The sequence below is a fragment of the Cryptomeria japonica genome, chromosome 9 (genome assembly GCF_030272615.1).
Source record: "Cryptomeria japonica chromosome 9, Sugi_1.0, whole genome shotgun sequence".
In the NCBI taxonomy this organism is placed as follows: domain Eukaryota; kingdom Viridiplantae; phylum Streptophyta; class Pinopsida; order Cupressales; family Cupressaceae; genus Cryptomeria; species Cryptomeria japonica.
The window spans coordinates 293,214,622-293,239,567 of NC_081413.1; the positions used below are offsets into that span (position 1 = coordinate 293,214,622).

General features: G+C 36.7%; 1 protein-coding gene and 1 non-coding gene across 2 annotated transcripts in view; one reads left to right on the top strand and one right to left on the bottom strand.

The window, feature by feature from the left end:
- LOC131042131 (protein TIC110, chloroplastic) overlaps positions 1-24,666 on the top strand; it is a 191,082-nt gene extending 166,416 nt beyond the window's left edge. The window contains exons 12-15 of the mRNA XM_057975449.2: positions 3,158-3,312; positions 21,772-21,897; positions 22,841-23,794; positions 24,048-24,666. Coding sequence (XP_057831432.2) covers positions 3,158-3,312; positions 21,772-21,897; positions 22,841-23,794; positions 24,048-24,284 — 1,472 coding nt within the window. The 3' untranslated portion in view covers positions 24,285-24,666. The remainder of the gene's footprint in view (positions 1-3,157; positions 3,313-21,771; positions 21,898-22,840; positions 23,795-24,047) is intronic.
- TRNAA-AGC (transfer RNA alanine (anticodon AGC)) lies at positions 19,111-19,181 on the bottom strand. Its single transcript has one exon. It is a non-coding gene; the product is annotated as a tRNA-Ala (tRNA).
- Positions 24,667-24,946: the final 280 nt, after the last annotated feature.

Here is a 24,946-nt window from a genome sequence, read left to right on the forward strand (position 1 = left end):
GATCATCAAGCATCTTTGGAGGTCGCCATTGGTGATGTGCCATTCCACGAGCATTCACAACATCTTGACCCTCACTTGCAAGCTCTTCTTTGAATAAGCTTAGTGCCCCTTCGAATAGCTCAACTTTCTTTGCTTTCATCATGGCATCTCGTTCATCTTTATGCATAAACCACACTTCTTCATGAAACTTTGTAAGCATATCTTCTAAAATTAGGGACTCCTTGATAGATTGAGCTTCAAAATTTTCCTCTAGTTGATCAAATACAATCTCTGGTGGCATTTCATCCTCAAGCATTGTCTCGTGAGGCCGGAGTTGATGATGAACTAAATCTCCCACAGTAACTTGTTTGCCTTGAAATTTTTTTGTACTTCCATGAGATCTTTCAACGCCCCCTCAAATAGTGTGATGATGATGATATCTTTAAGCGCCCTCTCGAATTGTTCTTCATATTTGGGCTCACTTACGATGATCTGTAGCTCTTCGTTCAATATGTCAACTTGATTGTCCTCTTCAAGGATGCTACTTGAAACTTCCTGCAATTCATTCTCAATAATCTCCTTTTGTAGTGGTAATGGAAATTCTTCAAGGAATGAGTCGTCTTCTTCCTTGATTGCTTGCTCAACATTTTGATCATGGCTTTCTACTACTTGAGCATTTTGAATTGTCTCTTCAACTTTCATTTCATGACATTCTTCTTCAGGTGCAAGGCATGGTGAGCTATTTACTGCAATACATTGATCATCAGGTGAACTTGTGGCATCAACGCGCAACTGCCTTCCTTCATTATCTGATGGTGTAGCAATATCTTGTTCATATGTTCTTTTGAATTCAGCTGCGAGGTACGCATTCCCCGATCTATTTGCGATACGCTCTTCTTCGGATAAGGCCGGCAATCCAAATTGATATCTGACTTGATTGATGGCCATTTCACACACTGAGCAAGTAAATTCGGAGTGGGATGCATTATGAATCCTACACCACAATGGTAGCAATATACTTCCTATATACATTTCACCATTCAAGACAACTTGACTTTCGATCATCTACAAGAAACTTGAAAGAGGATCCTTTCTCTTTGGGATATTGAAACTGCTTTCTTCCGCTTCTGGCCTAGGAACATCCCAAAAGAAGATCTTTCCTTGTACTACCGATTCTATCCTTGATATGTATTTCAAACAATGCATCTCCTCGTGCTCATTTGTCTTGTGGATTCTGCATTGCCTTGGACTTGCAAACTCGGACAAGCGGCGCGGGTGAAGCTGTGCATTCAATCTCCACCAAAGTTGAGGAATATCAACTTGTTGTTCATCGTGAAACTGTTGGTTTGGTTGCTCCATCGAGAAATCTCTCTTTTTTTCATTTTTTTTTATTTTTCTAATTTTTTTTGGATTTTCTGGAATAAAGAGACCTTGCAAATCTCGAATCCAACTTTGAAAGCTCAACTGGTTCCAGCTGCGCAAAGTGCTTCCTTGATAAACTCCAGCATCAACTACTTCATTTATGTATCCACAATCTTGCCTTTCTTTTGTTTAAATTCTATTGAGTGCGAAGATGACTCTCCACTGATCTTCCTTGGATTCACCTATTCAAGAGTGCGCATCCGTTGTCGTGCCTTCCTAATTCTGTTGAGCTCGGGAGAAGGATGAAAAGGTCCTTAAAATTACTCCCTCAACAGTTTCCTCTCACCATAGAATGGTATATTGTTATTATATCCAAAGTTAACACATGCAAATGTCAACACATGATGGTTCTCCTACATCCATTTAGTACCTTTAAGTGAAGATTGCATACTGGGAGCATTATGAGGAATAAAGAATCCTCGAGAGTGTGACTTTCCCTAACTAGAACAAGCTCTAGTGGATAAGCAGATTTGTGTGAAAGACAAGAGCCAACTACATCGATCTTTGAGCCTGAAGGAAAATGCATCACAACTACAATTCTCTTGTCCTTCTTAACTATCCTCCTCTTTTCTAATTTCTTGTTGTCATACAAAGATAGGATAGACTTCATTTCCTTTGTAATCTTGGGTTCCACTAAGTTTACACAATTGCGAATTCAGCAAAGGATTTGTGCGAGATGATAGATGCTTCCTATCATCCTCAAGCTACAATAATTGCACACTACTAGTCTCGACTCTGTGCTCAATGTGCTATGCCTCCTAGGGTTTCTTAGGTTTTCCCATTGCAAAGGTTACATGCAGATGACATTTACACAATTGCACATTCAGCAAAGGATTTGTGCAAAGATGATAGATGCTTCCTATCATCCTCAAGCTACAATAATTGCACATTACTAGTCTCGGCTCTGTACTTAATGTGCTATGCCTCCTAGGGTTTCCAATTGCAAAGGATACATGCAGATGACATCTTTATTTGCAAAGTTAGAAAATGAAAAACCTAGCAAAAGGGATTTAAAAAAAAAAAAGCTTTAAAATTCTAAATGCTATATCTGAAAGAAGCAAGAAAAGAAAAATGAAATGTTAAAATCCTACAAGTGCTAGAACAGAACAAGAATAAAAGAAAAACCAATATAAACCAAAATCAGAAATCTAAATAAAAGAGTTACATATGTTTCAAATGTGATCAATAAAATGATTGAATGTATCCAGGATCAGTCTAAATGCCCAAAAAATCAATCCAATGAGATAGAATGGAGAGTACAAGAGCATAAATCAGAAAATGAAGAAACATTACCATTTTTCTGTTTTTAGGTCATGTCATGTATTTTTCTGCATTTTTGCTATTTCTGTGCAGAACTCACTGTTCCTTGCGAATAACTTGCCCAAAACTTTAATGCAAGTTTTTAGGCAAGTAACTTGCTGGAACCGCTTGACTCGCAAGTTTCTGGTTCCATCCTTTTGGAGAGTAACTTGCTGGACCTGTCTGATTTGGAAGTCCACAAGTTACTCACTAGCTTCTTGATCACTAATCCTATGTATTGCATGTCTCCTATAATTTTTCATTTTGTATGATCTGATGTTATTTACAATCATAATGCGAGTCTTATTTGTTAATCCATGTTGGTTGAAGTCAATATAGCTTGGTTATTGGCATGGTGGGTGACATCAAATTTTGCATTTCAGTAACCCAATCATGGAACAGTTGATGAATCTTGCCATCTTTTATTAATAATTATCTGCATGAATGATTTTGGCAGATATATATAGGCAAAAACTTCAACAGTGTGTTGCAGATGGTGATTTAAGTGAGGAAGATGTGGCTGCATTACTACGCTTGAGAGTACTGCTCTGCATCCCACAGAAAACAGTTGATGCTGCTCATGAAGATATCTGTGGTCGTTTGTTTCAGAAGGTGACATTCTTTTCTCTGGTGGAGTTATTTACAACTCATTCTGTATTATACTAGTCTCAGTTTTTTACAGGCTTAAATTTATGTACATGAACAGTAGGTTAATATATGTAATTCATGAGTTTTGAAAGAGGAATGCAAAAATTTTTTAGGCATTTTCATTGCTGAATCGATGTTCTAGGCTGAGATTTACCAATGTGCTAGTAAAAATATTTGGCTATATTGCATGTAGACACATTTTGTTCTTAATAAATGCTATTTTTAGCACTTAAGTTTGTATTGGAAAATATGTTTTTGCTGTGAATCCAGCGTTCTGCTATCATTTTCTAATTGTAAATTTTAATCAGATTTATTCAGTATATTTATATCAGATTTATATAATAGGTATTATTAATTGTTTTTTAATAATTTCAAGTATAGATCATAATAGAACATAGATACTCTTCAGTATGATTTATCTTGATTTGAAACACTGCTGAGTATTACAAATTCAATTTAAAATATATATGCACTGTGTATTAATAAACACGAACTGCTGTATGTATCTAGCAACTTTGAACTGCTCTATATATCTTCAATTAATCTGAGTCTGTCAATCTTTATATGTATGGATGACAATCTTTATATACATGTGCCTGACTGAAGAAGATAATCAACTTCTCTGTATGAGATTGTTCAGGGACTGGTTCACTGAACTCTAATCTGTGAATAGTCTGATCATTATGCTCTCAATATCAATGTTTGATCAATCTGAGAATAGTCCGATCTGCACACAATATCAATGCTCGATCAATCTGAGAGGAGTACGAATTGCAATATAATTATTTCAATAATACTTCTACCATTCTTAGTAATCTATCTAACATTAGCCTTGCAATGAATCATACTTACGTATGATAGCAATTTACGCCTTTCGAAGTCATGTCTTTTTCCAAGGGTCACAACCACAACCGATTCATAATTGAATCGGGTTTATACACAAACCGATTCAATTAAAATCGGTTATGCAAAACTAACACCTGCCAACATATTAGAGTAACAAGTTTATATTAACCGATATAGACAATCATTTAATTAGGCAATTACGATTAGAAATTAGATAAATAACGGAAATAATAATTTGCTAAATTATTAACCGATCTAAGTAAAAATTAGATAAAGGAATCAAGTAATTGTAAAATACAAATGTCAAAGGCCGATAGGCCAATTTGACATTTGATTTATCTACTTGACATTTGATTTATCTATATTAGATAATTTAAGGAATTAACACTCCCCCTTTATCTATGTAGATAAATGAAAGGCAACTCTTGATGTTCATGATTTACCATGGAATCACTCAACATGGTGAAATCAAGATTAGACACTGATTCATCATGGAATCAATCATGGAATCACTCAACATGATGTTATGTACAAGTACTCAATTAAGGAATCTCTCAACACAATGAGTTGGCCAAGGAATCTCTCAACATGGCTTGTCATGGACTCTCTCAACATGACCTTAACTAAGACAAGTCATGGACTCTCTCAACATGACTTTCACAACCAAGTTTGTCATGGACTCTCTCAACATGACTTTTGTAACCAGGGTTGTCATGGACTCTCTCAACATGACAAAGATAAAAAAAAAAACTAGCAAACATGTCCATACCTCAAGGACTTACTGATGTGAGAACTCCCTCTCAACAAGAGCTCCATTCTCCACAATTCCAAGCTTGTCTCGAAAGTACACAAATTTTGCTTTGGCAAGAGGCTTGGTGAGAATGTCGGCTGTTTGCTCATCAGGTCTAATATACTTGAGTTGAATAGCATTCCTTTGAACCATGTCTCTTATGTAGTGATACTTGATTTCAACATGTTTTGTCCTATCATGGAACACAGGATTTATAGAGAGCTTTACACAGCTTTGATTGTCACAGTGGATGATTGTAGGAGTAACAGGTTTACCAAATAATCTGGTTAGTAGCTTCCTTAACCATAGTGCTTCTTGGGCTGCCATACATGCAGCAATGTATTCTGCTTCTGTTGTGCTAAGTGCTACAGAGGATTGTTTCCTACTACACCAGGAAACAACAACAGATCTTAAGTTGAAACAACAACCGGAAGTTCTTTTCTGGTCAGTTACACTTCCAGCTCAATCTAAATTAGAGAAGCCTTGCAGATTTAGATTCACGTTGCAGGAATACTTCAATCCAAAACCAATCGTACCTCGTAGATAACGTAAGATGTGTTTGGCTGCAACCAGGTGTATGTGCCTTGGTTCATTCATGAATTGGCTGAGTGCACTTGCAGCATAGCAAATGTGTGGCCTTGTGTTGACAAGATACATCAAAGACCCAATTAATTGCCTATATAAAGTAGGGTCTACAAGATCTGAATTAGCTGCTGATTCTCTTAACTTAGGTTAGTCTCCATGGGTGTTGACATAGATTTGCGATGTAGCATTCCAAATCTTTTCAAGATATCGATAGTATACTTTCCTTGACTAAGTAAGATTTCATTAGTGTTGTAAAATATGGATCGAAGAATAATGACAACGATTCTGGAAGACTGATTGCCGTGAGTTATTGATCGTCTCCATCATTGAATCCGGTTAAATACAAGAGGAAAGGTTGCCTACGTAGGGACATGCCCCTACATGGCAGTTGCCACGTATGGACATGCCCCTACGGAGGCAACCGTTCATAACAATTAGTTTGTTTATGTTTAATTTCCGAACTGCATGCTCCGTTAATATAATGTGATCCAGAATCATTATCGTGCCCACTGTGATTACATTACAGTGCGTATTGTAATGTAATCACAGTGGCACGATAAATATCGTGCTCACTGTGATAATCATCGCAGTGTATACAAAGTTTATGTCCATCTGCATATTATCACAGTGTATACAAAGTTTATGTCCATCTGCATATCGGGACTGTGTGTTAATAGCACTCTCCAGAATGACTTTCAAGCATCGATCATATATATATAATAACCGATTTACCATTAGTTAGATTCAAGAGGGCTATATCTTAACACTCCCTCTTAGCAGGAGTGGATCTAAGTAATTTTCTTGGGAGCATATTCTGTCATTATTTCCGACACAATTCGGGACAACATTTAATATAGTCTTGTCATGACAATAGACTCACTATCATGATATCCGGCTCAGTCCGGGACAATCACTTAAGAAGTCAATCATGAGATGATCACATACTTTAGGATCAAGATATTCGGCACAGTCCTGGACAACAACTTAATGTAGTCAATCTTGACACTTGGTCAACTATTGTCAAGATCGTCAGCTTGAAATAGTAACCTTAAACATAAGAAGATCGTCATCTTCTTGAACACAGTTAGAATATTGCAATATACATTTTATTTATTTATTCATGAACAAATTACACATGGTAGGAATTTCATCCTAATAATCTCAATTATAATCTAGTCATACCAAGTTTACTTCTGAAGTATTCTATCTTCAATCTTGCAAGTGGCTTGGTGAAGATATCAGCATTTTGTTCTTCAGTACTGATGTACACTAGTTTTATGACGTTTCGATTTACCATATCTCTTATGTAGTGATAAGGGATCTCAATATGTTTGGATCGATTGTGAAAAACTAGATTTACTGAGAGCTTGATACAGCTCTGATTATCACAGTGAATTATTGTTGAATTCAGAGTTTTTCCAAATAATCCAAATAATAACTTTCTCAGCCATACCGCTTCACGAGCTCCCATGGAGGCTGCCATATATTCTGCTTCGATGAAGCTTTGTGCAACTGCTGACTGTTTTCTGCTGAACCAAGATATCATAGCAGAACCAAGACTGAAGCAACACCCTGTAGTACTTTTACGGTCAGTGGTACTTCCGGCCCAATCAGAATCAGAATATCCTTCAAGTTTAATCTCAACATTTTCATACTTTAAGCCAAGTCTGATTGTGCCTCGTAAATATCTTAGAATGTGTTTAGCAGCCATTAGATGTATCTTCTTAGGTTTACACATGAAGTGACTTAATACATTTGTAGCATAGCAGATATCAGGACGAGTATTTACCAAATACATGAGTGAACCGATGATTTGTCTGTAGAGTGTGGGATCTGTAGGTTCTAAATCTTCTGCCTCAATTTTTAGCTTGTGCAAATTAGTTTCCATTGGTGTAGCTAATGGCTTACACTCCATCATCCCAAATCTAGTTAGAATATCTGTGGTGTACTTTCCTTGATTTAGGAAGATGTAGTTTTTCTTTTGCCATACTTCTAATCCTAGAAAATAATGTAGAAGCCCCTAGATCCTTCATATCGAATTCTGCTGCCAGATCTTGCTTACATTTCACAATGAGATTATCCTTTCCTGTTATCAAAAGATCATCCACATAAAGGACCAATATAATCATATTGCCATTTGAAGCCTTGAAGGAGATGTTGGGATCTGCTAGGTTCTTGGAGTACCCTAGTTTGGAGAGATAGTTGTCAATCCTTGCATACCAGGCCGTAGGTGCTTGTTTTAGCCCATAGAGAGCTTTCTTTAGTTTACAAACATAGCAATTTTTATCACGTATGGTGAATCCTTCTGGTTGTTTTATATATACTTCTTCTTCAATTGAACCATTTAGGAAGGCAGTCTTTACGTCCATTTGTTGAATTTTCCATCCTTTGGATGCTGCAATTGCAATGATTGTTCTTATTGACGTATACCGGGCAACTGGGGCAAATGTCTCTTCATAATCGATTCCTGCTTTCTGAGAGAATCCCCTGGCCACAAAGCGAGCTTTATGTTTTTCAATGCTGCCATCAGATGCATATTTGATCTTGAATAACCACTTGGATGAGACAACTGATTTGTCTTTTGGCCTAGGCACTATATCCCAAACATCATTCTTTAGTATAGATTGATATTCTTCAACCATAGCATCTTTCCAAGCCCGTTTTGATAAAGCTTCTCTGACATTTGTTGGTTCAGAATTTGTGAGTTCGGTTAGAAGTGCAGCATAACATTTTAGAGTTCTTGTTCTCTTATTTTCTTTGGAAATTTCATTTGGTTCTACATTATTCTCTTCAATCATTTTCCTTGCCCACAGAGGTCTTTTCTTGTTATTGAGTGTTTCAATATTTTCATCAACAAGAGGTTCAGAAGCTCTTATGATGTCCTCCCTCTCAGTGTCTGAAGGTTCGGAATTTTCTATGATATTCTCCCTCTCAATCTCAGTTATGTGATCTTCTTCTTCTTTAGTAATGTTATCATCCTCAGGTTCTTTGAGTGTAGTGTTTTCTTCAAACTTTACATCTCTACTTATCTCAACAGATTTTTTCCTTGGAATGTAAATGCGATATCCTTTAGTATTTTCACTATAGCCAATGAAGATGCCTCTTTTTCCGGATGGTTCTAGTTTTGTCCTCTTTTCTTTAGGAACATATATACGGGACAGCCAAATATCCTTAAATGACTTAAGTCTGGTTTGTTCCCTGTAAAAGCTTCTTCAAGAGTTATGTTTTCTAGAACTGAGTGCGGACATCTGTTTTGAATGTAGACTGCTGTATTTGAAGCTTCTGCTCAGAATGAAGTGTGTAAGTTTTGGTCATGCATCATGGCTTTTGCTGCATCAATTATGGTTCTGTTCTTTCTTTTTGCTACTCCATTTTGTTGTGGATTATATGGTACAGTATACTCTCTCTTAATCCCAACAGAATTACAAAAGTCTTTGAAGTTGTCAGATGTATATTCTCCCCCATTGTCGGATCTTAACACCTTAATTTTCTTCCCTGATTGGTTTTCTACTAGTGCCTTGAATTCTTTGAACTTAGATAGTACTTCATTTGAGTCTTTGCACTTTAGAAAATATATCCATGTTTTTCGAGAGTAGTCGTCAACAAAGATTATGTAGTATAAGGATCCAGCTAGGGATGGTGTTGACATGGGACCGCATAGGTCTGAGTGAATTAGTTCTAAAATAGATTTTGATTTGTGCTCGTTTGAGGGAAAATAAACTTTCACATTCTTTCCCAAGGCACATCCTTTGCAAATGCCTGTGCGTTCAGATTTTAGTTGGGGCAGTCCTGAAGTAATCTTCTTTATGTTGGATAGAGCACTATATCTTAGGTGTCCTAATCTTTTGTGCCATAATTCATTATTATTTGAAACTTCAAGATTTAGTGCTTCCTTGTGATCACTGCATAGTTTGTATAGGCTACCATCTCTTGAACCTATTGTTATGGCATTTTTGATATTTGTATTTTTAGGCTAGAGTAGAACTTTATCTTCATTGAAGGTAACCTGATATCCTTGATCAGCTAGGCCTGAGATTGAGACTAGATTTCTTTTTATTCCAGGTACAAACAGAACATCCTTTAATTGTAGAGATACTCCATTTCTTAGTACAGGTCCCAATTCCTTTCACAGGATATGTGGAGTTATCTCCAATAGTAACCTCTTCACTTGAGTGCCCGTTAAGTGTTTCAAACTGATTTCTGAATCCAGTTATATGCCTTGATGCTCCATTGTCTACGATCCAAGTGTTTTTATTTGTATTTATTTCGCTTGATAGGGCTAAGAAGAAAAGTGAGTTTTCTCCTTTGATTTCGGCTAGAGTAGCTTGTGTTTTCTTCCTTTCTGGACAATTCCTGTGAGTGTGCCCATATTTGTCGCATTTGTAACACTGAATTTTAGACATATCTCTTTTCTGATGGTTTTTATTTCCTCTCTTCCGTTTGGAGAACTTTTTCTTTTTGTTGAAGGTATTTGTATTAAGTGCTTGGATTTCTCCTTCTTTATTTGGCCCTAATCCTCTTGAGATTAGTCGAGATTCCTCTTGAATGCACTCATTCTTAAGTTGTTCAAATTTGGGTAAGGTGGGTGTTCTACTAATACATTGAATGTAGGATTCCCATGAAATTGGTAATCCTCTTAGGGCTATGAGAGAGATTTCTTGATCATCTACCTCATTTCCAATAGTTTGTAATTGGTCTTTTACTTCAGATATCCTTGAAAAGTATGTAGATATTGTATCATCTTTATTCATCTTTATGTTTAAAAGTTGTTGTTTCAAGGTTAACATTCTGCTCGCATTGTTAACTTCATATGTATTTTTAATGGTTTTAAGTACTTCATATGCTTTAGGCAGTCTGGCTATAGATGGAAGAATATGATCTTTGACTGAGTCAATAATTATTTTCTTTGCTTTATTATTACGCCTTTTCCGGGTAGATTTCTCTAGATCATCATTTGGCATGTCTAGATTTTCTTCTATTTAAGACTTTAATTTTAGTTCTTCAAGAATGACAATGATTTGTATCTTTAGGAAACAAAGTTGGAGGCTCCTTCGAGTCTATCTTCCACTCTCAGATTACTTGACATTTTGAATATTTTCTTAGTCGGATATATCCTCTGCGTATATAGCCTCTGCGTCGATTTGTTATTTACTTCCGATAAATGCTTATGAGTAATATGGCTGTCTAATTTATTCTCTTAATAACTTGGCTTTGATACCATGTTGTAAAATATGGATCGAAGAATAATGACTGCGATTCTGGAAGACTGATTGCCATGAGTTATTGATCGTCTCCATCATTGAATCCGGTTAAATACAAGAGGAAAGGTTGCCTACGTAGGGACATGTCCATACGTGGCAGTTGCCACGTATGGACATCCCCCTATGGACATGCCCCTATGGAGGCAACCGTTAACTGCCACGTATGGACATCCCCCTATGGACATGCCCCTATGGAGGCAACCGTTCATAACAATTAGTTTGTTTATGTTTAATTTCCGAACTGCATGCTCCGTGAATATAATGCGATCGAGAATCACATGGGTATCGTGCCCACTATGATTACATTACAATTATCGTGCCCACTGTGATTACATTACAGTGCGTATTGTAATGTAATCACAGTGGCACGATAAATATTGTGCTCACTGTGATAATCATCGCAGTGTATACAAAGTTTATGTCCATCTGCATATCGGGACTGTGTGTTAATAGCACTCTCCAGAATGACTTTCAGGCATCGATCATATATATATAATAACCGATTTACCATCAGTTAGATTCACGAGGGCTATATCTTAACAATTAGGTCTTTGCCATATCTCCAATCCTTGAAAGTAATGCATAGCACCTAGATCCTTCATTTCAAATTCTGATGCTAATTCTTTCTTGCATTTGATGATAAGATGCTCTTTACTGGTAATGAATAGATCATCAACATAGAGAACTAGAATCAAGGCTTCACCATCAACTACTTTAAAGTATAGATTTGAATCAGCATCACTTTTACTAAATCCTAAACTTAATAGATAGCGATCAATTCTCTCATACCAGGCCCAAGGAGCTTGTTCAAGACCATAGAGAGCTTTCTTTAATCTGCATACATGAGTATCCTTGTCATGAACTATAAAACCTTTAGGTTGTTCGATATAAACTTCTTCTTCAATCATTCCATTTAAGAATGCAATTTTCACATCCATTTGATGTAACTTCCATTTCTTAGCTGCAACAATTGCAATAATGGTTCTAATAGATGTATAACGGACTACAAGTTCAAATGTTTCCTCATAATCAATGCCTTCCTTTTGTGAGAATCCTCTAGCTACGAATTTGGCTTTGTATTTTTCAATGCTGCCATTTGCTGCATGTTTGATTTTGAATAACCATTTTGAAGAGACAACTGATTTCTCTTTGGGTCTTGGTACAATGTCCGAAACGTCATTTTTCATGATGGATTGATGTTCTTCAATCATTGCATCTTTCCATACTTGTTGTTTTTCTGCTTCTTCAACTGAAGTAGGTTCTGAATCAATAATGTTGCTCATTAATGCCACGTAGTTAGAGAATTTGTGTGGTCTTTTGCTTTCTCTAAAGGTACCTTTGGGAGCAGCAAATTTTTCTGCTTCTTGCATTGTTTTTCTGGCCCATAGTGGTCTCTTTCGGTTCACTATAATATCTCTAGGACCATCGATGGGGTCCAATGGCTCGGTTGGTTCATTGTCTTCTTGTATCTCAGTAATCTCCCTCTGTGACTCAGGGGAGGGATCAACTTCCATGTCTTGAGGAGGTTCTGATTCTTCATCTTCAACTTCCATATGATATCCTTTTGATCTTTTGAAGGCAATATCCTCTTCAAAGATTACATCTCTACTAACCTCAATTTGCTTTTGTCCGAGGATGTAGATTATATAGGCTTTGGATGACTCACTATAACCTACAAAAATTCCTCTTTTGCCTGAGGGTTCAAGTTTAGTTCTTTTCTCTTTGGGTATATTGATGTAGACAGGGAATCCAAATATCCTAAGGTGACTTATTTCAGGTTTCGCGCCTGTGAAGGCTTCTTCGAGAGTCATGTTTTGTAGGATATGATGTGGGCTTCTATTTCGAATATAAACAACAGTTTTGGAGGCTTTTGCCCATAGGGAGATTTGAAGGTTTTGATCATGCAACATAGCTTTTGCTGCTTCTACAATGGTTCTATTTTTTCTTTCTGCCACCCCGTTTTGTTGAGGGTTGTAAGGGACACTAAATTCCCTTTTGATTCCTTCTTCCATACAAAAATTGTGAAAGTTCTTAGAGGTATATTCTCCCCCATTTTTAGATCTTATTATCTTAATCCTTTTTCTATTAATATTTTCTACTAAGGATTTCCGCCTCTTTAGACTTTAGGAAGTAGAACCAAGTCTTCCCTAGAGCAATCATCAATAAAGGTTACATAGTACAAAAATCCACTTAGGGATGGCATAGACATATGTCCACATAAATCAGAATGTACAATATTTAAAATTTCTTTAGATCTATTTTCACTACTAGGGAAAGGACGTTTTATATTCTTCTCTAAAGCACAACCTTTGCAAGTACCTTCTTTTTCATTGTTGAGATGAGGAATGCCTTTGACCATCTTTTCCATGTAGGGTAGTGCCTTATAGTGCAAATGGGCAAGTCTTCTGTGCCATAGTTCATTTGGATTTGGAGATTCCATCATCAAAGCTTGAGTGATAATGGTGGAAAGTTTGTACAGACTTTCATATCTATGTTCAATTTCACGTGCCTTCTTGATATAAGAATTCTTGGGCCAAGCAAGTACTTTTCCTTTGGAAAATGCAACTTCATAGCTTTTGTCTTCTAATGCTGAAACTGATACAAGATTCCTTTTAATCCCAGGTACATATAATACATCACTCAATTGAAGTGACATGCCTGATTCTAATTGCAGGTGGGCAATGCCTGAACCTTTTACTGGATAACTGGCATCATCTCCAATAGTTACTTCAAGATTGGTTGGTCTTTCAATCAAGTTGGAGAGATTCCTTTTAATCCCAGGTACATATAATACATCACTCAATTGAAGTGACATGCCTGATTCTAATTGCAGGTGGGCAATGCCTGAACCTTTTACTGGATAACTGGCATCATCTCCAATAGTTACTTCAAGATTGGTTGGTCTTTCAATCAAGTTGGAGAGATTGCATCTAAATCCCGTGATATGTCTAGAGGCTCCACTATCAATTAACCAGGTGGTGCTGTTGTTCAAGGTATTGCTTGATAATGCAGAAATAAATAGAAACTCTTTTATCTTCAGGTGTTTCATCATGAACATCAGCGGTAGAAGCTTGTTGCTTGAATTTGGATCTGCAGTCCCTGGCATAATGTCCTAGTTCTGCACATCTAAAACATTTGATTTTAGATAGATCTGTCTTCTCATAAGATTTAGAATTTGAGTCTGTGCTTTGGTCTCTCTTCCTTTTGAAGTTTCTTCTTTTACCAAATCTTCCCTTTCTTCTTAAGATTTTGGAAGCTAGTACTTGATTTTCCTCATTGTAAGAGTTTGGTTCAATTCCTCTAGCAGACAATCTAGATTCTTCTTGTAAGCAATCTTTTTTTAATCTATCAAATTTTGGTAGTTTGGATCTTGTGCTGACTCCTTGAATAAATGATTCCCATGAGGAGGGAAGTCCATTTAGGGCTAACATAGTTAATTCCTTACTATCAATGACATATCCAATAGTTGATAGTTGATCTCTTAATTCAGTGATCTTTAAGAAGTATGATGTAATAGATTCTTCCTTTGTCATCTTGATGTGATGTTTTTTTTGTTTCAAGGCTAGTGCCCGGCTGGTATTATTGATTTCATACATTTGCTCCAATGTTTTGTACATTTCTTTTGCTGTTGATAATCTGGAAATAATGGGAACAATGTGATCTTTTACTGAATCTACTACGAGTTTCTTTGCCTTAATGCTGTCTTTCTTCCATTGAGATAATATATCAGCATCATCGGCTTCAGGTGGATCATTCTTTATGAAGTCTGCTAATTCATTTTCTTCTAATGCAAGCAATACTCTCTAATTTCCATGAGGTAAAATTTGATGCTCCATTAAGTCTATCCTCCACCTTCAATCCAGTCACCATCTTGATGTTTTAATCTGAAATTTTATTTGATTAAAATCTGATTTTAGGATCTTGATTTAGGCCTGCTCTGATACCATGTAAATTTTAATCAGATTCATACAGCATATTTATATCAGATCTATATAATAGGTATTATTATTATTATTTCTTTTTAAATTTTAAGTATAGATTATAATAGAACATAGATACTCTTCAGTATGATTTATCTTGATTTGAATCACTGCTGAGTATTACAAATTCAATTTATAATACATATGCACTGTGTATTAATAAACACGAATTGCTGTATATATCTTCTATTAATCTGAGTCTGTCAATCTGCAATATGTATGGATGTCAATCTTTATATATATGTGCCTGACTGAAGAAGATAATCAACTTCTCTGTAAGAGATTGTTCAGGGACTGGTTCACTGAACTCTAATCTGTGAATAGTATGATCATTATGCTTTCAATATCAATGTTTGATCAATCTGAGAATAGTCTGATCTGCACACAATATCAATGTTTGATCAATGTGAGAGGAGTACGAATTGCAATATAATTATTTCAATAATGTTGAGACATGGACCAGCTATGACTCGAACCTAGGACCTTCCAACGCTGCTGGAGTGCTCTACCACTGAGCTACTGGCCCCTCTTGGACCAGTCCATCGTCGGTCCAGGTGTGGCTTATTTCCAACACCAACACCCCCCCTTAAGCTACACCTCTCGTGTGCTTGGGGCGCCTAGCCTGGACCTGGCTCTGATACCATGTTGATTTTTACTGGTATGCTCGATTATCCACAAGGAATAACTCATATTGCCCTCCCAACCATAGACAATATATTCGTCTCCCCCGAGCACGCTGTTTTATATTGATCTGCATATTTTTGTTATTATATTCTGTCCTCTGAATGAGATCACACATCTCATTATGTATATGTGAGAGGTGTCTTTACACCAAGGGTCGCCACTCTTCCAAGTGGCACCAATTAATATATTATTAATATAATATAATAATTATTGTATTATCATATAATATAATAATTATACATTATAATTATATTATCACATAATAATATAATTATATTATCTCACAATAATAATATAAATATAATCACAACCTTTGTGATACCAATGTCGGCTTGTGGATTCCGACCACAGCTACAATAAAATGAACACTCCCTCTTAGCTAGGAAGGAATCCTTCTTAACAAGTTAATAAGTTACATCACTTCTCGTGATGATTGTCCACAATGGCTACATCCATATGTGGAAAGCAAAGATATCACCTCACTGTGATATCAAGCATTATGGTTTATCCACGGATATCACCTCACGTGATATCCACCATAGATATCTCCTCATGTAATATCCACCATTATGGCTTATCCATAGATATCACCTCACATGATATCCACCATTATGGCATATCCATAGATATCACCTCATGAGATATCAATCATTATGGCATATCCATAGATATCACTTCACGTGATATCCACCATAATGATATATACAACCATTATTGTGAGATCGTCACCTTACAATAATGGTGAGATGTACAAGTGTTCATCATTGTGAGATCGTCACCTCACAATGATATTCACCATGGCTCATCCAGAGGGTAAACACACAAGTACAGGAAAATCACCACGGACTCTCTCACCTGGTGTTGTCATGGCGTCATACACATGACATCCACCATGAACCATATCAAAGGGTGGAGATAAGGGTTTACACCTCAAGTCTCTCTCAAAGAGAAATGCATTAGTATAAAATATAAATATATATATATATCTATGATGCTAAGAATCAATCTCAGCTAGGGTTTCATTCTCCACCACTCCAAGCTTTGTCTCAAAAATGCACAAACTTCACTTTGGCAAGAGGCTTGGTGAGAATATCAGCCATCTGATCATTAGAGCTAATGTACCTCAATTGAATAGCATCCCTTTTGCACCATATCTCTAATATGGTGATATATGATCTCCACATGCTTCGACTGGTCATGAACTACAAGGTTGGAGTCTTCATTACTCTTGGTGAATCCCAAGCTCTCCAAGTATCGATCTATCCAAGAATATCATGTCTTAGATGTCAGTATAAAGGCCTTAAAGCCTACATGTATGGGACTCCATCCCATGAATCATAGTCCTTTGACTATTGATCATTAGAGAAACCATCTTGACATGGTCCACTCTCTCTGAACCAATATGACCAAGATCCTTGGAAATTAAATAAAGCAGATCCTCTAGCTGCTCCCTCTGAAGCTTCAAGTACTAATATCAACCTCATGTCCTTCTCGTCCAAGGTTGTCTCAGTTGGTTTGTCAAACTCCCTCTGAATGTTAATTCTTCCTCTTTGGAGAAACTGATTGATGCTAGAATAAGAAACCTTCAGAATCAACTTATCTCGAAGACAAATACCAATGCTAGAAGCATACATGATTCTCTAATCAATGTAATTGTATGAATTAATGACTACATATGAAATTCATGAACATTATGAAATACTTATCTCTTTATACGTATGATACTCCTTGGCAATTCACAACAAACTCACGATAGACTGCTGAGCACACCACACCATTTAGTGCCCCCTGTTACAACTCGATTCCCATATGGAGAAACAACCATTTTTTGCAAAGGCCTAATGCGAACGCCTTGTTGCTGAAGAACATCCTCGTTCACAACCAAAACATAATTATTCACTGCAAGAATCACTTTCACATTCCCAGACAACGTGTATTGAGGCTCAATTACTGTCATACACAGTGGAGGCTCCTTGAGATTAGGACCAGCAAGCCTAATTGCCTTTGGACTCTTCAAATCAGTACAACTGATTTGCATCTGTAAGACAAACCGCACATTCCACCACATTCTGCTCCAACACTCCTTACCCATACTTATCTGAGGTTGTTGAAGCTCCCCGTGGATGTTATATTAATAGAGAGAACCATAATGCAAATCAGAGTTTCCTCATCATTCCATCAACTACATCACTCCTGACTGTGCTACTTCAACAACAGTCAAGCGTACATCAGAACAGTCATCTAGAAGCAACTTTTCAAGAAGAACAAACTGTTTCTCTAGTAACTTGATATACCAGGTATAGACATCACCCCACCAGAAACTACTCCAATACCTGGAATACTGTTATTGACTTGGGGCGAGCCATTCTCTTCAAAATCCTGCATATCATTTTCAGCGGTCTCAACAGATGCGTGAACTGAAGCATCTTGCACCCCTGTTTCGTTGGGTGGTTCCAGCTCAACAATTTCACCATTCCCATCATCGAATTCATCCTCCTTGGTCTCTGGATTCTTCAACAAACTATCTTGCATTGAAACTTGAGTGCCAAGAGAACCAAACTTATCAGCTTTTGAATAATTCCACTCCATTTCAGACTTTCCTGCGAGAGCCAAGAGGAGTGTAGACTTGCCCAAAGCAGGAAGTCCAAGGAGCGTAAGCTTGCCGGGCTTCACCACATCACTGACGTCGTGGAGAATAGTCATAGTTGCTTTGTTGCCCTTGTATAAACCAAGCGATCCCAACAATCCCTCCAATATATCAAGGGTATGGTTAAGGAGCGTAGGTAACACCCTGTCTCCGACATGGACGTTGGTGTCAACATTCAAGTGCTCGTAACGGATTTCGACCTCGGGCAATTGAATGCCGACTATGTCGATTCTTCTATGCTGGCGATGTAGAAAATGTTCGATGTCCCCTGCAACTTTGACAAGCCTATCGAGCACTTTTTGTCGACTGTCAAGTTGGATATCTGTAACATCTACTTCACCATGAATGTCCCTGAAATTGGATGGCAATAGCGTTGTGCAGTCATGGTCAGGTAGCCTGCGTCTGGGAAGCCGATGGCTATTCGACAGATCTGAGACTGTTTTCTTTTTTTTTCTTCCGCTTCAAGCAACCATCTAGATGATGAAAACTCTCTCAAATGGGCAGCCATCGAGAAGCTGCCCACCAAAAGCTAGAACGAAGGCTCCCGAGACAAAGAGCCAGTGCATAGCAATCGGGTTTCCCGAACGTTCAGGGACTGGACTCACTAGCATCGACATCAGCATGCCCTGCGACAACTGGTGCCTCACTCCTCGTGCCATTTAAATCAAAATCGTTGTCTTCTATTTCGACGGGCTTGGATTCCCTTGACACCTGCTGCTGCTGCTATGACGTCGAGGGCGAGGATTTCCCGTACAAAACTACCTCGCCGTCATCATCATCAAATTACTCATAAATCGGTTTAGAAGTGAGGGTTGCAGATGGATTGTTAGCATTCACAGTGGAATTTTTGACCAACACGTCAGTATAAACATCTCCGAACTTGTCTTCTTCCATGGGGTTTTCTACCGAAAGTCAGAATCTGAACCCTGCTTTCCCAGATCGAACCTGCTCTGATACCATGTTGAGACATGGACCAGCTAGGACTCGAACCTAGGACCTTCCAACGCTGCTGGAGTGCTCTACCACTGAGCTACTGGCCCCTCTTGGACCAGTCCATCGTTGGTCCGGGTGTGGCTTATTTCCAACACCAACAAATAATACTTCTACCATTCTTAGTAATCTATCTAACATTAGCCTTGCAATGAATCATACTTATGTATGATAGCGATTTACACCTTTGGAAGTCGTGTCTTTTTCCAAGGGTCACAACCACAACCGATTCATAATTGAATCGGGTTTATACACAAACCGACTCAATTAAAATCGGTAATGCAAAACTAACACCCGCCAACATATTAGAGTAACAAGTTTATATTAACCGATATAGACAATCATTTAATTAGGCAATTATGATTAGAAATCAGATAAATAACGGAAATAATAATTTGCTAAATTATTAACTGATCTAAGAAAAAATTAGATAAAGGAATCAAGTAACTGTAAAATACAAATGTCAAAGGCCGATAGGCCAATTTGACATTTGATTTATCTGCATTAGATAATTTAAGGAATTAACACTAATGCAGCTTTTGATACATTGATATTCTGTGCCATTTTTCCTATGCCAATCTTAAGTGATGCATATTAGGACGATCTTTTTCTATACGAATATTGGCAAGCACCTTGCCAAGTATTTTTTCTAGCTATAACTCGCTTATGGCTAGTATATAAACAAATTTAAAGGTTATAGTGCAGATGCCAGATAGTGCTCAATCGATGTTACATGTTTCCATGTTATAATATCCATCAATCTAATGTTTGAGGAACATTCATAGTGGATAAATGATCAATGTGGCATTATGCCAATCTGTACCTTTATTAATTGTTCTGAAGATCCAAAGAGGATATTTTGATCCTTCTTTAGATTGGAGAAGAGGAACCAAAATGTATTGGGATCCAATTGATGCAAGATCTGTTTAACGATTAAGATTTTCATTTAGATTTAAAAGGTGTTACATTTTCGGTATTTGGTATTGAGCTACGAGCAAAGTAGCCACCAATCTTGATTCCAAATACTCTGAAGATCCAAAGAGGATATTTTGATCCTTCTTTAGATTGGAGAAGAGGAACCAAAATGTATTGGGATCCAATGGATGCAAGATCTGTTTAATGATTAAGATTTTCATTTAGATTTAAAAGGTGTTACATTTTCAGTATTTGGTGTTAAGCTACAAGCAAAGTAGCCGCCAATCTTGACTCCAAATACTACCACGGAGACCAAAATTTTGACTTCAGGATAACAAACATCATGCTCTCATTCTAGCCCTTGCCTTGCAAACATTTGGGAGATCTCCCTGAAATGTTAAAAAAGATAGACATTGAGGGATGATTGGCCATGCTTAGGACATCTGGTCATCCTTGGGATGGCTGGGAAAGTCTGAGATGCCCTTGTACCTGTCCTGGGAATGGCAAAAATGTCGTCAGTGTAATGTTGCATTTTGGGATATTCTTGATTTTAGGCCTGCAAACAATATTAATCACTAAAAATTGATGTTAGTAATTTAATGTAACAAGAAATTATGATAATATTCAGATCCGTACATCAAAACATCATAATATTTGGATTAATAAATCATAGCATCATTAATATTTGAACCCCTACTTCGTAGCAAATCACATCATAAATTTCTTGGAAATGCTTGCAAACTGGTAATTCCCCATGCTGGCCATCCTTGACTTCCTGAGAGCTTGGAAGTTTGGTCATCCTTCCATCCCTCAGTTCACCTTGGAGGCCAGCCGTTCTCCACAATCAAGTCCAAGAGCATGGAAGGCTGGCCATCCCACCACCTCCTGTTTCAAAAGCATCAGAGGGTGGCCATCCATCCCACCTTTTGTCCAACCTAATAAGAGCATGAAAGCAGGTTGTCCTTCCTCTGTTTTTCCCAAGGAATTTGCTAGATTATTTATAATTAAATACCTCTTGATAAATTAATAATGGCTGTCACCGATTATTTTTCTGAATATTATTAATTAATGTTCTTAATTTCTATTCCAAATTAATGTCTTGGATTATCTGATTTCTATTTATTACTCAATGAATTTGTGCATTGATTTGATGAATTGAACTGTTTTAATTGTTTATAGATTGATGCTTAATTGATTTCTGTTCTGCTGGTCTGAATTTATCTTGTGAGTTGATTGGATTTCTTGGATGTTTGAACATAAAATAATTTCTCATGGATTGGCATTGCTATTTTATGAATTATATGCTTTTCTGTGAAGTTTATAATTGTAGCTAGTGTTAACTAGCCTAGCACCTTGGCCCATAAAGGGATTATGACATTTGGTATAAGTTGATGAGAAATGTCATAATCTATATCTGAATAGAAAACAAAAGTTATTGTAGTGAAGGAACTTTGTCTAGAAGCTTCTCTTGCATAGAAATGAAGTAAAACAATGATTCTCATTATACATAGTAGGCTCCACCCTTCTAGGAGTTTTTAAAAAATTGCATGGGCACTTTCCTTCTGTCTTGTAAAATATTCATTTATGTCTGTGTAGAATTGGAGGCCCATTTGTCCTATTCTGGAAATTGAAAGCTTAATTGGAAGGATATGGATATCATTATGTAGCTTTATTTAGGCAAATATTTTGTTAAGATTAGAATGCCCTAATTTTTTGCTGGTGCAGGTAGTAGATCAGGCCCTTTCCGCTGGTATAAATGGTTATGATGAACAAATGAGAGCTTCAGTACAAAAGGCCGTCCGAGGATTGCGTCTTGCTGAGGAGACAGCTGTTGCCATTACAAGCAAGACAGTAAGTCATCTGTGTATTTTTTGTGTTCTAACTTCAAAGCCTGATTGTGTCTTTATGTGATGGCAAGTTCCAGGAATTGTACTAGTTGTCACTGCTTTCATTTACAATTTCAGTATTTTACCGTGTTGTAACATTGTTCTGCATTGAAGCCTTAATGACAATATTTAATTCATATCTATAATCAATAACATGTTGCCCTTAATCATTAATATGAGTTCCCATAGCTACAACATTCTCATGTCTATAATTCAAAACTAAAAAAATAATTAATGTACTAGAAACATGTTATACAAATAGAAAACTTCTAGATGAATGCAGTTAGCTAAAGATTTGAAAATAGAGTGTAATTTATCAACAAAGAGATAATCAAGCAGTTGTGTGGAAATCAGTTTCAGATGACCTTTGGTCTTCACAGGTGTCTTAGTAGATTTTCCAATATCATATAGGATATAGCAACATCCAAGTATTTATTGAAATTAGTATTCTATTCTATATCTTATCCTCACACTATGAGAAGATGAGTAAACACATAGGGCAGGATCTCTTAGCCACCACCTAATGTTGCTGTTCTTCCATCTTTCTGTAGTTATTATTATTGTTTACATCATTTATGTAACTTATTCCACACATGTTATTGTTCCCAATATATTGATTTCCATTGAGGGGATTGGCTTCATTCCCAAAGTCTTATTGTCTGATTGGGTTTGTATGATATTCTTGTGTTCTCAAAACAGGAAATTAATTTGTAGCTATCTTATGTATTGCAGGTGATTTTATCTTTCTAGCAAAGACATTATCAACTTAACTTTGACAATGGGTAGATCCTTGTTTGATATATTTGTTGTAGAATAGACATTTTAAATCAGTTATAATGTGTTTATAGCTGTTTCCATTCAAGGTTTTTTAAATGAGTTTCTATTTATATGAATTCATGTCTATGCAGGTACGGGCTATGTTTAGAATTTATGTGAAGAGATCAAAGGCGGTGGAAAATCAAGCTGAAGCTGCAAGGGAGCTGAAGAAGATGATCCATTTCAATGATAAAGTAGTTACAGAATTGCTTGCAGATATAAAAGGGTACTCCTCTGTTGTTTCTCCTGAATTGCCAAAGGAAGAGCCTAAAAAGGAAAAGGATGATGAATTTAGTGAAAAGCTCAAAATGCCTCGCCAGGTAAAAGACTACAAGCCGAGGGAACAGATACAGACTGAGATCACTTTAAAGGATGATCTTTCTCTCAGGGACAGAACTGACCTATATCGGACCTACTTCCAATATTGCATTACTGGTGAACCTGTTGGTAGGCAATTTGGAATGCAGGTAAGAAAAAGGGTGGATAAGACAGAGTTTTTAAGACTGAAACAGCTGAGAGAAATTTTGGGTTTGACTCAAGAAGAGTCTAGTGTTGTACACATAAGCTATTCTGAACAGGCTTTCAGAAAGAAAGCTGAAGTCATTTTGGCAGATGGGCAGCTTTCAAAGGAAAGGATGGAAATTCTAAATGAACTTCAGAAACAGCTTGAACTTCCTGATGAGTCAGCACAGAAGATTATCAAAAGTATAACAAAAACAAAGATAAGTGGTGCCATAGAAGCAGCTTTGAGCCAGGGGAAGATTACAATTGAACAAATTAGGAAATTGAGAGAAGCAAATGTGGATATGGATGAAGTGATTTCAGAAGGGGTTAGGGAAAATGTTTTCAAGAAAATCATTGATGGAATATTTTCTTCGGGGACTGGAGATTTCAATGAAAAAGATGTTTATGAGAGAATTCCAGAAGACCTTGGAATGGATGCTAGTAAATGTAAGAAATTGGTTCAAGATAGTGCTAAAGAAAGATTATCAAACACTTTAGTGCAAGCTGCAGCATTTCTACGGCAAAAAAATTCATCTGGAGTGGTAAGCAATTGGTCACCTTTTCTAACTTCTTTAACTTGCTTTTGATAATTTGATATTAGTGCAAGTTTTTGTACCTGAGACAGGCAATCATTTCTACTAAAGTTGACAATCAGAGAAACTTATAGTCATCATTTTGACTATTACATTTTTGTTACCATGAATTTTTTTTGTCTGGTAATTTTGGTTGTGATGCAGCTTTTGAGTCATCACAACTTTCAATTATTATCTAACATTGTGATGTCTGCTTCTGAAGGTTTCATCTCTCAACAACTTGCTGGCATGTGACAAGGCTTTGCCTGCTGAACCTTTATCGTGGTCTATAGAAGAAGAAGTTGCTGATTTTTTCTGTATCTACCTTAAGGGAAATCCTCCTAAAGAGAACATTGATCGCTTGCAGTATCTTCTTGGCATTGATGAATCCACTGCTTTATCATTGAAAGATTCAGGTGCATTCAGCTTAGGAGCAGAGGAGGAAGAATTTGTATTTTAACTTGAATGCAGCTTTTAATTTTCATGATGCTTCTTTTAGTTGAGAGGTGCAATTGGCTTCACATTTTAGGTATCACAACCATTATAATCATTTAGGGTAGTAGACAACTCTTTTGGATACTATTATCTTTTGTTTCTATTACTTTGATAATAGGAACAAAGTATAATTAGGCCTCTAATTGTGAATAATAGATTGCTGTTCTAGCATCCTTGTATTTTTTCCTTGTATGTTTTATAATATGGGGGCTGAATATGCAGAATATCAAGGAATTCATAATTGCAGTTTGAGGCTCCTGTAGCAACAATTTTGGTCACACTTTTCTGTTTTATTGTACACAGTTATGCCATTGTTGTGAAATAATTTATCACTTTCTTTGTGACAATTCTCTGGCTATTTTCAGCACCAACCTTTTCCTCAATTTTCTGTAAGCGGAATCAACAAATTTCTTTATACTTTTGGTGGTAGTGTTTAGCTTTCTAATATTTTTTGTTTTATTCTTTAGAGTACTCTGATTCCTCCATCAAAGCACTGGGGTTGGATAATTTATTTTTTGAGAATTTAGCGATATGTGTGGCACTGAATGCATCAGCTGTAATCAATTAGAAATTGATGTAATTCAATGTTTCAAAAACTTCTGTGCTAAACCCATGTCTGAATGGGTG